Source organism: Oenanthe melanoleuca, chromosome 1, assembly GCF_029582105.1.
Source record: "Oenanthe melanoleuca isolate GR-GAL-2019-014 chromosome 1, OMel1.0, whole genome shotgun sequence".
NCBI lineage: Eukaryota > Metazoa > Chordata > Aves > Passeriformes > Muscicapidae > Oenanthe > Oenanthe melanoleuca.
In genome coordinates, this window is record NC_079333.1 from 108,785,406 (window position 1) to 108,804,102 (window position 18,697).

General features: G+C 43.0%; 1 protein-coding gene across 4 annotated transcripts; it reads right to left on the bottom strand.

The window, feature by feature from the left end:
• Nucleotides 1-2,390: 2,390 nt before the first annotated feature.
• ETS2 (ETS proto-oncogene 2, transcription factor) lies at nt 2,391-16,026 on the bottom strand. Of its 4 annotated transcripts, XR_008840962.1 has the most exons (12): nt 15,657-15,992; nt 12,607-12,678; nt 9,820-9,940; nt 8,146-8,265; nt 7,486-7,686; nt 6,814-6,897; nt 5,920-6,162; nt 5,501-5,764; nt 4,737-4,855; nt 3,854-4,085; nt 3,710-3,801; nt 2,391-3,535 (listed from the first exon to the last, which is right to left on the bottom strand). XR_008840962.1 is itself a non-coding variant. In XM_056496554.1 (11 exons), exons 2-10 carry the CDS (start codon nt 12,676-12,678, stop codon nt 3,870-3,872), a joined length of 1,440 nt encoding a protein of 479 aa, XP_056352529.1. In that variant the 5' UTR covers nt 15,657-15,992; the 3' UTR covers nt 3,690-3,801; nt 3,854-3,869. The 4 variants fall into 4 exon arrangements, 1 of the variants encoding a protein (XP_056352529.1); XR_008840956.1 differs by having other exon boundaries at nt 3,668-4,085; nt 15,657-16,026; XR_008840959.1 differs by lacking the exon at nt 3,710-3,801 and having other exon boundaries at nt 2,391-3,577; nt 3,820-4,085.
• Between the last annotated feature and the right edge of the window lie 2,671 nt (nt 16,027-18,697).

The window sequence follows — 18,697 nt, forward strand, 5'->3', positions numbered from 1 at the left end:
CTTCAGAATTTGAGCCATCCTTGGAAAGGGCATCAAAAAAGCAGTGGAAGAGATGGGAACTAGAAACAGAAGAAGGGCTGAATCCTGCATCCATCCCTTTGGTCCTTGGCAAATTTACAGCCAGCAGGGCCAGAAATTCAGGGCTGAGAAACCTCCAGGTTTTCAGATGATGCTGAGTAGTTTAAGTAGCCAAATGCCAGAGTGCTGGTGAGGAGCTCCAGGAGGATCTCACAACACACAAAAAGGTGGCAGATGAGCATTAGTGTAGGTTGATTTAAAGAAATCCACCCAAGGAAAAATAACCCAACCTGGGTGTATGTGATGCTAAACTTGGAAAACCAGGAAATGGATTGCTGACAACTCTCTGAAATCATCAGCTCAGTGTGCAGGGACTGCCAAAAAGCCAGAAAAAGGATGAAGAGTACAGATAAAACAGCTTTGTTTTGCTGCTGAGCACAGCATTGGGGTGCCCCCATCTCAGAGGTGCTGGTCCCAGTGCTTGAGGACAAGTCTGTAGAGGAGGGCCAAGGGGGCTCCTTCCTTTTAGGCTGGAAAAGGCAAGAAATTCCAAAGTAAGAAGGAAAAGAAACAGGCAGGGTGTCCCTTCCAAGAGCCTGAGCACCATGAGGGGATGGGGACCACCAGCAGAGAGTGGCCAGGTTTACTCAATCCTCCTGCCGCTAGTGGGGATAAAGGACAAAACACTGGGATAAGTGATCCAGCATCTGCCCCATCCTCACTCCTCACCTGAGAATAAGGAGCAGCTGAGAGATGTTTCCCAGAAAAGTCCCCTGGACACTGAGCATTTGTAACTCACATATTTCCCAGCCCAGAAGTGATGTTTTACTTGGGATGGAATTCTACCTTTTTAATATATATTTTTTATTTGTTTTAATAAAAAAAAAAATACTTTGAACTCAAGCTCTGTTATTAGAGGTGATATGCCAGGCAAGAGTAGGTGCCAAGAGCAAAACTTTATTTTGACTGCTGTCTCATGAGGACAGCTGGCAGCTGGGAGCACAGGGAGGCATGTCCTGAAGAAGGTGAAGAGCTCAGCCAGGCTGCTTTCAACAGCCTCTTTGATGCTGTGGGGCCTGCTGTGTGTGACAAAAATCCTTTAAGGATTGTCTTCTAGGTCACCCTAGGCTAGAGTTTGAACCCCTGTGTGGACCCAATCCAGGTTTTCATGGAATAGATCACACACAGTCACTGGGGTTGGGAAAGATCTCCAAAATCAGAATCCAAGCTGTGACCAATCCCCACCTTGCCACATCCAGGGATTGGAACTCCACCACCTCCCTGGGCAGCCCCTTCCTGTGTTTTTGCTTGAATATTTTTTACTTTTGGAAAACACTCTAGTGTGGGTTGCATGGATCAGGATACTTCTACTACCATGAAATTCCATTTTTTTTTCTGCTGGGGGAGGAAAATAAACAACTTTGCTTTAGCCTGTAATTTGGAGCCATCACTGAGCACCCACGCAAGAGACAAACACATTTTCTGTCTAAATGGAGAAACAGTTCTCTGTTCAGGGGAACAAAAAAAAAAGCTGCAAATGAGACCTGTACAGGTTGAGAGGACAATTAGTGCTCTGCAGCCACGGTGTGAGAAAGGAAAAAAAAATAAATCCCACATTCATCGTGACAGCTCATACTTTATTTTGACACAAAATAAGTAATTTCCTCAGGATCAGGACCACAATGCAGCACTACCCTGTCCATGGAAAGAGGATGGAAGGGGATGATCTTTAAGTCCCTTCCAATCCAGACCAGGCTATGATTCTTTTCCTTCACAGGGACAAGGAGAACTAATGCACACACTCTCCCTCTCAACTCCTCTATTTAGAAAAGCACATTCCCAAAAAACCCCAAGCCCAAAAAACAGCAGCAACAGTTTGGTAGAAAGATCAAGAAGCTTAGGCCAGCATCATTTAATATCTGCATTTTCTCCTTTTTAAACGTGTGGAAATGTTTCTGTATTTCCTGCTTCTCTGGAAGGTGGAGGGATGAAGAGGAGGATGGTGGAGACAGGAGGGTAGGAACAGTTCAAGCTAAAGTTGTCTTCCCACCTCTATTTTTCTGTATTTTTCCCCACACTTTACACGCCCTTTCACACCACAGAACTGTCACATTTCCTTCAGAGGCACAACACAAAGGTGTTAACTTGAATTTCTATCCAGAGAGAGTGGTTGAATCCACCTAGCTCAGCTCCAGACCATCATCCTGTATTTTCTCCAATGAGCCCTAAGCCTGGCTGGTTATTTTCTTTTTGGGTTATTTTTTTCATCCTGCAGCTGTTGAGGGTGGTGGTAGAAGGATGGACAAGGATTGAACCAACAAACAAGAAAGGAACTCCTCTAAAACTTCCCAGATTGAAAAGCACACACAAAATTTTCTTTTCAAGAGGTTTTAATGAAGTCATATTTTTAAACCTCTCACACTGTACAACACATTTAACTGTACATCAAGCTCAGATAAAAAATAAAGCTTTCTTACAAAGTACATTTTTCCAGTGATTTTTTTTTCCTTTTTTTTTTTTTTTTTTTTTTGCAGTAAAAATAGCTGCTACATAAAACTCTCCTGATCTTTGAAAAGGAGTCACAGTTTTTCCAAAAATAGAATTCGTATTTTAATCATACAGAATAAACTGCAGGAAGAGACATGTGAACTGAAAAAATAAGGCTTGTATATAAATTTTTCTTAAAAGTACATGCATAGAAGTTGAAAAACATATGCCATTTATAAAGAAAAAAAGGTAATTTTACCAATATTAATATTTTCATTTTTCAGTTACAGAAGAAACCACGAACAGGCCCTTTTATGTCCCAGAATACAACATTAGTTTCCTGTAAAAATGCCAAAATGCACAAAGAATTGCCAGCTTCAGTCTTGGCAAAATCCTGAGCCCGGCCTCCCTCCCTGCCCCCCCAAATGCATGCACACTGAGCATAGAACTTCTGCTGTCTCTCAGGCCAATTAAATATTTGCAGAAGGTTGTATATCCTAGACAAACATGAAAAAAAAATACCCCACATTTGATAAGTTTACATTCATCCTATTTCAAAACACACATACAATTAGTTTAATTTACACTATACAGTTTCTGTTAAATAGGAACATCAGAGTTTCCAAAGGAATCACAGAATATATACAAACTGAATATTGAAATGGTATGATTTTCCTTCCCTCCTTTTAAAGGGTGGGGTGGTTTTTTTTTTTTTGTTAACAGTTGCTGCTACATCTGGTTTTGGACACAAGAGTGTTTGTGTACCTATGCAGCACATTTCTGGAGTAGTAACAATAACAACAACAGTAACAAAACGTGCTTTAAAACAAAAGTAATACCAGTTCTCCTTACTGCTCATTTCAAATAAATTAGTTTTTAAATAAACAGCATGAGGACGGTGGTGTTTGACAACATCCCAGCCAAGAGTTCTGCTGGTTTCTCACAGCCAACCTTTGGTTTCCAAGGGTTTCAAAGCCAACCCCATCCTTCCAGGGCAGTGTGGAAGTGGGGCACTGTCTCCAGGGTGGCTCTGGGGCACTGTCCCCACGGGGCACTGTCCCCACGGCGGCTGCTGGGCACTGTCCCCACAGTGACTCTGGGGCACTGTGCCCATGGTGGCTGCCAGGCACTGTCCCCACAGGGCACTGTCCCCACAGGGCACTGTCCCCATGGCGGCTCCAGGGGCACTGTCCCCACGGGGCACTGTCCCCACGGCGGCTCCGGGGCACTGTCCCCACGGGGCACTGTCCCCAGGGTGGCACCGGGAGCACTGTCCCCAGGGTGGCACCGGGAGCACTGTCCCCAGGGTGGCACCGGGAGCACTGTCCCCACGGCGGCTCCGGGGCACTGTCCCCAGGCTGGGCTCAGTCCTCGGTGTCGGGCTGCACCCCCAGCATGGCGTGCAGCTCCTCGGGGGTGTAGCCCAGCAGGTTGTGCAGGTCGCAGACGAAGCGATACACGTAGCGCTTGCCCGACGTCTTGTGGATGATGTTCTTGTCGTAGTAATAGCGCAGCCCCCGGCTCAGCTTCTCGTAGTTCATCTTGGGCTTGTTCTTCCTCCTGCCCCACCGCCGTGCCACCTGCCAGGGAGCAAGAGATGGGCTTAGCCAACTCCTCCTCTTCAGCAAGTAAAACCTTTCTGTGGTCAGAGAGCTCTGTTTGCTTTGGATGGCCCAACCTCACAAGAGAGGAGCTGGTGACTGTGCAACCTCGCAAGGCGGTGCCTTAAGTTTTACCTTTCTTATTTTTCAGATTCTGCACTGCATTAGTATATAATTCTGAACTCCATATAGAGTTACAAGTTCTCCTCCCAGCTCAGTCACACAAAACAATCCTTGTCCAGCCCCAGAACCAAGGACACGCTGCAGCTTCAGCCCCAAAAAGTGCAAACAGCAGCAAATGGAGGAGAGAGTTGCTATCTGGCAACTCTTTACTGCAAGTTCAATGTTATGAAGTCCCTTGGAGTTTGATTTCTCTTTTTTCTTTTTTTTTAAATCAAAAAAGTTTCACTGGACTTCTTATCCTATTTCTCAATACAGTAATTTTCCTAATGGACACAGTATCAGAAAATGAAAATGCATCACTTCTAGTGAGTGAAGTTTCAAAAATACTTCAAAAGCAGCACAACTGTATTTAATGTGCAGCTAAACACACATCTATATCCAAGACTGGGCCCACAAATGTCAGATCAGCCCCCAAAATCTTTGTTTTCACCCCAGTTAGCCACATACCTCATCTGGGTCAGCAAGTTTAAATTCCCATCCATCTCCTGTCCAACTAATGAAGGACTGACAGGACTTGTCAGTCAGTAGCTCCAGAAGGAATTGCCACAGCTGGATAGGTCCACTGCCTGTTGGGAAAGAGGAGACACAAAAACCACAAATTAATACTTCTGCCAGCTCTAACCACAACCAACACACATGTGCAGACTCATATCACAGACCTGGTAATTAATCTGATTTATCTTCTTTAGAGATCAGAAAGAAACCTAAGGTTTTACTCTACAGCACAAATGTGCTGTTATCCATGTAAAAATGAAGTCAGGTTTTTCATGGAAACAAAGGATTTAACAAAAGTTATGGCTTCCCCTCTCATATGGATCCTTTAACCCTCACTCCCACCTCCCAAACAGCTGTATTTCAAGCTCCAGGGTCTTTGAGCTCCTGAAGTCTTTGGCTTGGCAAACATCCTACAGGAAAAAAACAATTTCAGCAAGGACTACAGCAACAAGGCCTTAACAGCACCTGTGGGAATTCCCAAATCTGGGAGATTTTGTCCAAGTTCCCCTCTTTTTCAAACAGATCAAAAAGTGCATTTGATTTTCACGTGATCTGACATGCCTGCCTGTTCTTGCTTTGGGTGGATAATCCCTGAGACTTTGTTTAGTGACATAAAAAATTGCTGTAAGTGTGTGCCACAGACCACTAGTCACAAATAATTTCAAACACTGACGTTACATAAATAAGAGGAGTGACCCTTTTGCCTCACTACTTACCAGTAAAGCCAGCCAGGATGGCTGCTGGTATAACTGGTTTCCCTTGCTCCACAGGATCACTGCGTTCCTGAATGTAGTCTTTGAAGGACATGGTAGGTTTGCTCAGGCACAGGGACTGGCTGCAGTCATCCTCAAAGCTCTCATAGGATGGCACACGCTGCAAATCCACCAGGGAGGACTGGCTGTTCCAGGACTGCAGCATGGAATCTGAGCTCTCATAGCTCTCAGCACCACTGTCACTGGATTCATGCTCTCTCAGCTTGCCTTTATCACACAGAACAACAGAATTAATAAGATAGAAAGTTAGTGGGGTTTTTTTCATCTCCTTCTCAATCCTGTCCACATAAATCATGCAAAGGAGGAAGAGGCATTCAGAACATGGCCTTGGCCTCGTGTTTATCACACAGATAACGACTCACCAGAGTTCTCCATCAGCAGATTGAGATTGTTCCTTGGGAAATCTTGGTTTACTGCACAGTAGTTCACACCAACAGCATCTGCTTGGGTTTTAGGGAACAATGGGAAGTCTTGTTCTGGGTTGAGGAGATTGGGGGCCGTGGAAGTCTGACAGACGTCAGTCAGGAGACTGGGTTTGGGATAGCTCAGGGGTTTAGGGTATCCAGGCATTTGCATTCCATAGGAATTCTGATCTACGTTAACAGCTGAAAAAAGCAACCAAAGAATTAGATGATTTTTCCCTGGAGACCCTTAAACAAACTAATACACTAAATACACCAAATCAGATTCTGCAAATCCCCCTCTGTAACTTGCCAGCCACAAATGCCCATTGTTCACTCCTCAAGGAAACTACAGAAAAAACTGGGGAAGTTTAAGTGGTTTTGAGCAAGGCTCTCCCCATTAAGTGGTGTAATCAGGCTGAGCTGAAGCCTGACTGTGGTAGAATAAAACACAGCATCAATCAAACAATCTGAGGGAGCCAGCACTGCATCCCACACACTTCCAACAGCTCCAGCACTCTTCCAGAGCCTTTCAAAAGGCCTAAACAGAACTCTTGCTGCTTCCCAGTTTTTGCCTTGGTTTGCTAGATGGGAGTGGTCATTCTGCTCCACAGATGGAGGGTTTGGCACAGCAAGAGGAAATTTATTTTCTCAAAGCCTTTGCTCTTCAAACGATTTCCGATATAAATTAGGTGACAATTGAACAATACAAGGAAAGAAGGCTGGAGCAGCTGAAGTCAAATGTTCTCCTCAAGCACAGGAACTATTTTGGTGCTTGTTGTTTCTACCCTGGAATCTGTGACATGCTTAGAATAAACTGAAAGATGCAAAGTATGAATTTTTAAAAATACTTACTTAAGGAATTATTATTGACCCAGTGAGGAACTGATGTGAGGTGAGAGTTCTCCACATATTGATCCTGTGTCTTCTCTTGGCTGTCTGAGGAGAGAAGAAAAAGAGAAAATTTGGGTTTATGGTTTTAAAGATCCAACCTGTATGCCATGGAAAGCTTCTGACTCTTGGGAATATTTTAGGGTCACCACTCACAAAAATTTTAGTATCACACTCTATTTGTATTACATTCTCTCTCATGATAGGAATCCCACCAAAAAACCCAACTAACTTCCAACAGGCTTTAAAACCATCACACCAACTGAATTTTCACATAAAATTCAAAACCAGCAATAACTGCAGTGTGCTTTAAGGTCCAACTGTTGGTTCATTTTGTACTTCTGGAGTTAACTGTTTTATTTATGGGGCATTTAGTGGGCAATCTCATTTATTCCAGTGATCTTCCCAAATAAAATCTGCCCACAGGATGTCTGCAGCTATCTGCATCTGTGCTTTGCACACCAAGGATGTACTGACAGTGCTGATAATGCTTTTATTAACCAGGTTTTAAAGTTCATTTTGAGTTTTCATATGCAATAAAGCCCTTCATAGTGAAACCACTAGTGAAATAGAATCCCATTTCTGTTTCTGTTAGGAGAGCCCTAAACCAAAAGCTTTTTCTGGCTCTCTAACTACCTTTTATCATCTGTTCCAGGTGTTCCCACAGAATATCACCCACATAGTCAGGTGCCAGTTCCAGGAAACGTTCCTTGCCCAGGTTGCACAGGTCTTGGCCACTCATAAGAAACTGATGGAAGTTCACATTTGCCAAGCTGAACTCATTGGTAGCCCATGAAAGCCACTGGCAAACTTGCTGTTCAGTCCACAGCCAGGGATCTGCAAGACAGGAAGGATCCAGCATTTAGAGGTAACTCCTCACCCTTGTCAAATAATCTTCCTTAGAAAGCAGTGAATTAAAAAAAAAAAAAAGTTTAGTCAAGTTACTGAGTTCTGAATGAATTCAGAATGAATGCATTCTTGAATTTTTAAAAAAAAAAAACAAGAACAACCCAGTCCTCTCTTTTCTTTCTGCATTCACTTGCAACCAGAGATGTCCTCAGCTTGCTCGATTCTCTCTCATGCTGCCAAAGCACGAGCTCTCCATGCACCCATTTTTAACACCAGCAAGTCTGGCCTCTCCAAGGCAAGCTGTGCCAGATTCACATAGGATCCATTCTTGTATTTCCTACTGACATCATTCTTTCCGTCTCAAAGAGCCGCTATTCAGCCTCCTCCTTAGCATTAAAAAAAAAAAAAAAAAAAAAAAAAAAAAGCTTATAAATAGCAAACACTTACTATTTGGGATACCCAGCCGACACTGTTCCTTTGTGAAACCACTGAAAGTATCTTTCAGGGCCTGACTCATCACAGCCTTGCTGCACGGGGTTAACAGAGGCAATTCACAGTTGTTCGACTCTGCAAGAAAAGAAAAGGGGTGGAGGGGAGGAAAAAGACACATTAACTTCAGGCCACTGAAAGGAGTGATTAAGTTTTGCAATTTGAAGAATTTAAAAAAAAAGAAAAATAACCCAAGAAAAAAAAAGGATGAAAGCTGGTATTTTAAAAACAGAGATCACCATCCTCTAAAATCTCTGTGCTACTCACTTGGTAAGATTGCATCACTAATTACAGCTTTGCAGCTTTCCATGCATAGAGCCTTATTTACTCTCAGTAGTTACATAAAGTGCCTTTGTTGCAGGGAAACTTTATTATTTTTTTCTAAGGGAAATGAGACTGCTTATTCCTATTTTACCACCTCTAATTTGCCCTGAGACTTCTTTGCAACTCCAGACAATCTTTATTTAATTTAAGAGCTAAGTAACTGACAGCAGGGTTGTGAAGAGCCAGCTTACACCATTCAACACTGCATTTCAGACCTTATCATATCTCATCACCCAAGCACATGGTGCAATGGATTATTCCATCATCTGGACCAAACAAGTGTGACTGGTAACAAGCTGGGGGTGAATAATGCATCAAACCACAGAGCTGGCACCATTGTATGTCAGTATAAATCACTGATCTATTTCACTGTCTTTCAAATTCACAAGAAGATTCTATTTTAAGGATAAATTCAGCTCCCACTCAGCTTTTCTTATTGGTCAATTTTTACCAGAAGATGCCTCATTTTATCATAGAATGATGTCACAGGGCTGGAAGGGACCTTGAAGCCCATCCAGTGCCACCTCCTGCCATGGGCAGGGATACCTCCCACTGTCCCAGTTGCTCTTGGCAGATTCCAAGCCAGTTGAGAGCTGTGCAGCTCTTCTTGCTCTCCCAGACTATCTACAGGCTCCACTTGTGCTTAAGTTCTGTTTTTACCACACCCTTCCTAATATCTGCAAGGACTTGCTTTGCTGACCAGAGCAGCTGACTGATTAGAATCACATTAGAACAAAGGAGCTGTGGTTTTCTGGGTTTGAGGGCTGGAGATTTTTTTTTTTCCTTTCCCTAAGGGAAGATAAAAGCAGCATCATGTAAAATATCTACATTTTATCAGGTATTTTAGGCAAGGATTTGTCGGGCACTCTTGGTGGGATATTGGCCTACACACACACACACACAAACAAAATGAAAAATAGTCTTAAAACATTCCCACTCTGTTTTTTAAGGTATGGAATAAAGCATACTAAGATTTAACACCAGAGAATTAAAATAGCTTCCAGAATATATGCACTTTATAGTTGAGATGTTGCAAATTTAAATACACAAAACCCTTTTTTAAAGATTTTTAGCTCTGCCTAAACTCCTACTAAGGCTTCTACCATGAAAAATCAGTCTATTAGGCTACTGCATCCCAGTTCCTATTTCTTTTCAGTACAGAAAACAAGAATTATCCACAAAGAAACTCACATGAATAAAACCAAGCATGTCCACAGTTAGGGAAATCCATGTTGCATACCCAGGCAATGTTAGACCCTAAAAATTTCTGATCTGCTGAGTGGACTATGGAGAAAAGAGAAGATTTACCATAAGAAGTGGAGTCAAATCCTGTTGGCACCTCCTGAAGCGTTTGGTCTTCACTGAGTGAGAAAAAATACCCAGCAAAAAGGGAGTTTGAGCTGTCAAAGGTGTCAAACGCCGGCTGACGCTGCAAAGGAGCAGAACAAACACAGAACCACGTCAGCATTTTGCTGGAGAGCTGTGAACTCCACTGCTAGGAAGTGTCTGGGTTTGGTTTCCTAGATCTGGAGATCATGCACAACCACTGTCTTGAATGAGCCAGCTTTGAAATGTAACCACAACGAGGGCACAGCTTCTGCTGCTGTGAATAAAACCCACGGCCAAGGGCGAGGTGGGGGATGTTCTGCAGCTTACAGTAAAGCCAAATCAAGATATTCTTAGTTTTTTCCTGTAATTGAGGCTTGTAACAATAGAGAAAGTACATGTGTGTATACATATTTATTTCCAGGTACATTTAAAAGAAATCCTCATTTCCTTAGCCCTTTAAATTGATTATTCACTTGATAAGGGTTTGATGGCAAATCGGTAAATTATGGGAAAACTGCCAGTGCAAAACCTACAGTAGATTTATGAAGTAGTTTCTTTTTTTCTCCTCTAAAGGATAAAACTCATCTGAACCACATCACTTGAAGCTACACAGCCAGCTTTACAGGAGGAAGGATGTTGCAGCAACTTTTACACTTCTGCCTTACTGCATTTGCCAGCAACCACATTTTGAAGTCTTTCAAGTGCTCAGATGCTCAGTGAAACACTCCTACTTTCATTTTGCAGCAAGGGATAAACAAGACTGATAAAAATGTTCCAGATAAAAGTGGATTCTACTGATATACTGACATTCAAGAAATATTGTTGTATTTTGAAAACCTAACTCCTTTCAAACTTGACTTGTGCCAACTGTGTATGCCAGAAATACTGGTATGAATTTACTAAATTCTCCCCAACCACTGCAGTCTTCGGGGGGCAGAAGGAATGTGAGCAGAGGAGGAAATAACTTGAAAAACAACTTATGAAACTTGCTTGTTAGTCACAGGGAAACCATATCTGCAGTATCTCGAGCAAAGATGGATAAAAGTTGCCACTGATATTTTTTTTTCAAGGCACCTGAGGACAGAACATTGCTCTGGAAAGCTGCAGCTGGCTCATGGCAGCTCCTGCCCTTCAGGGAGCTGGAGACAAAGGCAACTTACAAATGTTTATTTGGTTTAGGCAAACACTGATTTGCCAGCTTGTACCAAAGGGGTGGATTTAGCTGAGGACAAGGCAAGGATTTTTCAGGGCAGTATGCACATGCAATACAAAAAACAACCTAAACTATGCTCCTGGAAGAGCAGTTTAGGATTCATTTCCCCTCACATTCCCCAACTTTTCATGTCACCACAAATAGTATCATGCCTCATTTAGTGGCTTCAAAAATCTCCTGGCCAGGAGGGACAAATTGTGGACCTCTGGTTCAGGTACTCCCTAACTCAAGTCAAAGGCAGCCCTTGGAAAAGCTCATGTCTGAATAAAACAAGTTAATAACAGCTGCCAAATCTGCTGGTTAAAGATTCTTTATACATTACTAGATAAAAGCTCTGACTCATCTCTAGCACCTAAAAGAAAGGACAAGTTCTTTCAACACAATCTGGAAACTCCTGCATTTTGTGTAAATGGCTGACCCTTATCCTGAGTCACTGGAAAAAATGCTGTGGCATGTGAATGAGTAAAATCCATACCGTGCTGGTTTCATATTTCAAAAGGGAGCAAATTAATGTGTAAGCACGTTCTTCATTTCATAGTAGTAAAAGAGGAAAAACACAATGCAGGCTGAATTCTGCTTGTCCTATCAGTTACACAACTACTTTGTTTGGCTTTTCAGTACATGTAATTATTGCAGAACGAAAAGAAATGGAATGTGAACAGCTACAGCACAGCAGAACACAAGTCTGACTTAATTTTACTGAACACTGAATAACTGCTTAGAGCAACCACTGTGTTAAGAGCACACAGATTTAAGTTGGGGGATCTCTTGGATTTTTTTGTGGGGAGGAAAAAAGTTTAAGACGGGACATAAAGCTTCAGAGTCGTCAGCATCCCAGAGCCTGATTGTTCAAACTATAACCATTCCTTAAAGCTAATGAGAGTAGGAAGGGTCTCCCTAACCTTTAATTGGTGAACATTAATCAGTGCTGTGTAAAAAATTGATACTGGGATTAAAAAGCAACTTGCATGAATGGGGAGGGGGGGAAGCCCTTTAAGACAGAGCCTTGATAGTCTGTTAACCTCTGTTTGTAAATTGCTTTCAAAGCAAAGTAACAAACTCAGTCTACCTAAACATAAAATAAAATTAATTATTTTGGAGTTATTACAATGTACTTGGTTTCAATTACTAACAGTTGTAAGTGAATAACCTACTTTTATTCCACAGCAAGGTACCAAACCTGACCTGTCCTATCAGGACAGGCCTCTGCCAGTCTTGCCAAACTAAAGACACAAACCCTCTCCTGCTGCCCATCCTTTAACCTCTATTTTGGCAGCAAATTTGAGCTCAGCTCTTGTCTACCTCTTTTAAATTCTTAGGATTTAGGGAATGGAGAGAGGGAGACTGTTGGAGGAGAGGGTTGAGGGTGCAGGATTCCTATTCCAGTTCTGCTTTTCACATCTCTGTGGAACTCAGTGGGAATACTCTGGCAGAAGATGACAGGGGAGCAATTAAACCTGTGTTCACTTGGCTTATCCAACTCCTGCTCTAGCACTGCAGGAACACAACAAAAGCAGTGGCTGGGAGATGGCCCAGCTGGGTTTGGGACTCACCTTGAGCATTCCTCTGTACACGTTGGAGACAGGAGCCACCTGATCCATGTTCCTGATCCCAAAGTCACCCATCTGAAACACGAGAGGGGACACATTACAAACACTGCCAAAGCAGGGGAAGCAGATGGTAACAGATGTGGAGCAGCTCTGGCATTGAGATACAGGGAAACCTTTTCCAACCTCCCAGCCACACAGGGCAGCTCCCATCCTGCTTTTCAACTGGGAGAGCTTTCACAAAATTTGTGTTTGCCTGGAAAACCCACAGAAACCTTTTACCTGTCTCTGGGGTATTTTCCAACTTTTCACCCTTTATCTCAGCTAATCAGTTTTGTGTTGTTTTTGCTTACTCCATGCCCTGTCACAGGCCATGATTCACTTCAGACTTTGGCTTTCAGAGGAAGAGGAGTGACAGAGTGACACAGTGATACACCTTCACCTCCTGCATTCACCCCTTCATGAATAAACAGGGAAACCAATCCTGCCTTTACTGCTTTACTCCAAACCACATTGTCTTGTGCATTTTCTAAACACAGGATTAACACATTTATAAGTTTTAATTGAAAAGGGGGTTTATGCAGCAAAATACCCTTTTCAAAGGGCTGATAATGGGACCACTGTTAATATGATCACTCCACTGAAGTCAAACCTTTATCATATTGCCTTTACTACCAGGAACAGAGTTGTGTGAGGCCTGTGTAACTTCTCTCCTATATATCACTTAAGAAGAAGAGTGATAAGATTCATATCCTATGGTAAAGATCAAACATAAGGAATAAAGCCAGTTTTATTGCCATTGTTCAGGTTTATCATGATGCTGCAATTCAGGTGTCAGTGAATGATACCTTATCAAGCTACACTCTTAATTTTCCTTCATCTTTTTCCACAGCATTGGGCTGAATTTCCTTGCTCTACAGCAACTGCCTGAAAACATGCACTTGTACTTACATAGCCACAGAGGACACTATCAAGATTTCCACAAAACTGCAATCACTTATTACAAGCCAAATCTATCACTCATCATGTTAAAAAAGGGAAAAAAAAACCCCAACAAAACCACTTTAAAATTCAGAAAAAAATAATAAATTAGGATCTTAACAAAATAAGCCCAGCTTGTTAAAAAAGGCAACACATTCAAAAGCCATCCATATAAACAGAGAGGAAAATAAAAACATCCAACAGCCAAAGACAAGGAACTCTTTCATCCTCCTAAATAGCTGATCACTTAAAATTAAAAAAAATAGCAAGAGTCCTTAACATGAAAGGCCTCTTTCAACTTGACTGGGCCTTATAATTGAAACAAAATAAATCAACTGATACTGAAAAGAATATTCATTAATGTTACTCAAAAAGTGCAATCTACTGAATGATGTTTTTTACCTCAAACAGCACATACAAATATTTGATCTAAATTACACATCTCATTGAGCAGCAAAGAATTTCACACAGCATGAGTCTCACTCAGCAAGCATCCTAATCTGTTCATTAAATTTGCCACAGTTTAAACAACTGTTTATCCTTGCATTTGGCTGGGCTTTTTAAAAAGTATATGGCAATTTCCAACACCCTTTGTTTTGCCTTTGAATTCTGCTCTGGTGTCCAGGGATAAGTGGCTGAGGGATTTATGTGTTTGTGAAAATACTGCATGTATATTCTGTAAGTTGAGGTTTGATCCCTGGTTAGGAGTACAAATAAGATTCCTGGCACTCGTGTGCAATTCTGACCTCTCCACAAATCCTGTTAGGCACTTCCCCATCCACTAAAAGGACTGGGATTCTCTCCTTCCTGTCTTTTTTTTTGGTTTCTTTAGAGATGTTTAGGGCCCTGAGACAAAAGGTTTATACCAAGTGTTGATTACACGGCATTGCTCATTAACCCAAGCCCCTGTTTTTTCCATGCTGGGTTTGTTCTGAAGGAAATGCTTTGGAAAAATGAGACACTGGGCTCTGGCTGAAAAGCACATGGAGATCCTCAGCATGTTTTGCAAGCTACAGCTTTCTTCCTCCAACCGAGTACCTCAATCAGAGGAAATTTTCTATATCCTTTGCTCATCCCACATCAGCAGCACAAATTTCTAGCCCTGAGACAAAAAGCCCTTACAGAGATACCACAAGAGCTGGAAAAGCAAGGCGGATTTCCGTGGCACAGAGGGTTAAACCCGGCTTTGGAAAGCGGCTGTTTTAAGTTCGGAAAAGCCACGACGGCCCAACACTGGTGAGACTGGGCCTCACCTCCAACTCCTCCACTAATGCTGATGACTGCGACTTGCCAGCTATAATTGGTTTAACTGGCAGGACACCTTCCTCAACACCCCCGCATAGCTGAGTGGGTGAACCAGAACAGGGTCAACAGGATCAGGCACTTATTAACTAATACTCCTGAATTCTGATCGCCTTCTCCTCAGCCAGGTGCCTGCGCACAGCTGGGCGCAGCTGGGCAGCATCCACATGGAGAAGCGAGCGCGCTGCTGCTCCCCACGGATCTGATGCACCTCCACTTATTCTCCCTGGGTTTTTTAGGGCTATTTTTTTAAGGGTTAGAGCGGGCAGGGGGAATACGATGCCTGGTTGTTGTTTTTTTCTTTTAAGGGATTTTTTTTTTTTCAAGGGAAAAACAAGCTTCTTTTAGGAATAGGGTAGGAGAGAACGGCGTGCCCCGTCCAGCCCCGGGAGCCTGCCCGGCTTCTCACACATGACACACGCTTCGCCCACGTAAAAAACAACAAAAAAAAAAAACTTCGGTGGGCAGATCACACAGCCCAACGTGGTCTTTTTTTTTTTTTTTTTTTAAAGTCCCTTTAAAGTCCTAACCAAATGCAGAGCGCGCTGCCCATTAACCCCTTCCAGCCGGGGCCGCGGTATCCATCCCCCGGGGAATGAGAACCGCGGGGGAGCGAGGCTGAGCGGGGATCTGGGGGCTGTGAGCGGCATCCCCGGGGAGAATCGGGGGCAGCACCAGCGAGGAGGGGTCCCGGAGCACCGAGGAGCCCTTTCTCCTTTCCTTCCTTCCCTTTCCTTTCCCATCCCTCCATCTCCCCGCCGCCCCCGCCTCACCTGGCCCCCGGCGCTCCCGCGCTGCCGCCCCGGCCCCTCACGCGGCGTCCAAGCGATCGAGGCGCCGCTGCCAAAATATCCTCGATGCTGCCGCGCCGGCCAAAACCAACAACAACAGCGCAGATCCCGGCGGAGAGTCCCGGCCAAAGGAGGGGGCACACAAGGGGCGGGATGCGGCTCGGAAGGCAGCCGGGTGCCCGCGGTGTGTGGGCGCTGCCGGCCGGGCCGCGGCTGAGGGCGGCCCGCGGTGCTGCCGCGCCGGTTCCGCGCCGGTTCCGCGCCGGTTCCGAGCTCGTTCCCCGCTGGCTCCGCCGCCCCTGGGCTCCTCTCCGTGCTGTGCCGCCCGCCCGCCCTCGCAGGCGCTCTTCAGCGGGCGGGGGGAGGCGGCCGGACCCGCCTCCCTCAAGCCCGGCCCCTCCGCTTGTTGTCGTCGCTGGTACCGGCCCAGGGCCGGGGATGCCGGGGAGGAAAACGGGGCAAGAAAGCCGGTTTGTGTCCTTCCGAGAGACAGATGTTGTTTTTGTTTTGTTTTGTTTTGTTTTATTTTATTTTATTTTATTTTATTTTATTTTATTTTATTTTATTTTATTTTATTTTATTTTATTTTATTTTATTTTATTTTATTTTATTTTATTTTATTTTAATTTTTTAAATTTTTAAATTATTTTATTTTATTTTATTTTATTTTATTTTATTTTATTTTATTTTATTTTATTTTATTTTATTTTATTTTATTAATATGTATTTTATTTTATTTCATTTCATTTCACTTCATTTCATTTCATTTCACTTCATTTCATTTTTTAAATTTTTTTAAAATTTTTTTTTTTATTTGATTTCTTCCCACCCACCACCGGTTATACCTGAGATAATGCTGGACGTTTTCCATGCTTGTTTTTTAATTAATGCCTCTCGCCGAGATGGGTGAGATTAGGAGAGTTAACCCCTGAAATTCCAAGTGGAAACAATCTGTTTGGACATCAAAAAGCATTTCTTCACAAAAAGGCTGATTAAAACTGCCAGGGTGATGGTGGAGTCACCATCCCTGGAGGTGTTCAAAGAGCATCAGTGCCACTGGTGGTCTGTCAAAAGTTGGACTCAGGAGATCTTTCCCCACCCAATTCTGTGATTTTCATAAGTAAACTGCGACACTTTGGTGCTGTGGAACTTCAGTGATTATGTCATGTCGCACCTTCCACGATTATTTTGGGGAGTTCTTAATATAAAACAGGACGTGGAAAAGCTGCAGCCTGCGGATCCTGACAAAACTCTGCGAAACAGAGTTGGCGTTCCTCACACCTTGGGGGGAAAAAAAAAAAATTTGGTGGCCCTTGGAAAGTTGCAAGGAGCTCAGTGACACCAAAATATAAAGTTACTTTCTGCTGAATTTATTTTGTGGGAGTGAGTTTCCCCCTGAGGGGTTGGAGAGATTTTGTGGACAAGGGCCTGGGTGCCTTTTCCTAGGTTGGAACCACCTAATTTGTCTGATTCCCTTGCTAAAATCACCTACAAATGATTTATAATGATATTAAACACTTTGTGTGCATTCAGACAAGGGATCCATGTGCCCTTCCCAGCTGACCATTGGAGCCACCCTTTCTTCTTGCTTCCCCCTTGACTTCCCTGGATTTTCAGTGAACACCAGGGATCCAAACTGCACTTGGAGAGAAGTGCTTGCTTTATTTAACTCCCATTTCAAATTAACACTTGTGCCATAGGGTTGTAACTTTTCTTATTATATAATAAGAGCCCACTAACTGCTGTTTCTCAGCTCCTCACCACATTTCAGGCAATTCTCTACCTTTACCTGTGAATATTTTTGCCATTAAAAAGCCACAGCTCCTTTGGCCTTGCTGGTGCAGTTGTCAGGGCTCCCTCCAGCTATTTCTGCCTGTAGCAAAAAAAACTAGATTTCTTTTAGTATTTCTTTCAAATTCCTCAGAAAACTTTCTCCTTAGAAAAGCAGGATATATTTCATCCCTTAGGGTCAAATGTTACTGAGAAAATTGTGACAGTCTACTTTGAGAGGCTTAAAGAAGTGTCTTGATTATGGCAATGACATTTCTTACTCCAGGAGAGCCCTGATCTAATAAGGCAACATCTGCTATAATCCTAGGGGAAACCATTAAAAACTGTATGTCAGCTGCATAGCAATTTTAATTATAACACTGACAAAAACAATTATGACACCCTTTTTATAGGGGAAACATCTGTCAGAAAGATAAGATGAAAGGCTGGGAGTTATTTATTTCTTGCTAAATTAACAATCTGGGACCCAGAGCAAAATTATTAACCTGGCCATATTTTGCTCTATTGAAAGGTCTTATTTTTAGAGCAGTTCTTCTTATGTAAGAGTATTTAAGTTCATTAAATTTTACTTATTGTTAGTATAGAAATGGCCTTCATTAGAAGTGGTTTGTGCTTAGTGGGCTGGATGATGTATGAGGAGGGGCTGGGGGAGCTGGGTTTCATTAGTTTGGAGAAAAGCAGGCTAATGGGGAATCTCATTGCTAATTTCAACTCCTTAATGGGAGGTTGGAGCAAAGGGAGAGCCAGACTCCTCCAGAGGTGCTCAGTGGCAGCAGGGAAAATGCCAATTCAATATTGGGGAATGAATGTTCCCAGTGTGAGTGAAAGCTTCATCTGGGGGAGTCTCTGATCCAGAGTGGAGTGGCCAAAACCCAGAGCAGAGACCTGAAACTTTCCAGTCCAAGTTCCTCTTTAATTCTCTGTCCCCTCTGCATGGCTCATTTTCAAAATGTCACATCAGGAACTCAGAGAGTCAAAGGAAAAATAGGTTTGGTTTGGTTTTTGTAATGTGCCTGTGTGTTTGGTTCTATTTTAGGAATTGTGCGTCCTCCTCACAATTTTCTGTGGTTTTATTGTTTTATTCCTGTGTGTGTTGGCACTCCATGAGCCAGAGACAAAAGGGGGAGTTGTGCATCAATTTAAGAATAATTGAATCAGCATCTAGCTGCAAACTTCTGAAATATTTCTTCCTGATTTTTTTCTTTTTTTCTTTTTTTTTTTTTTTTGTAGGA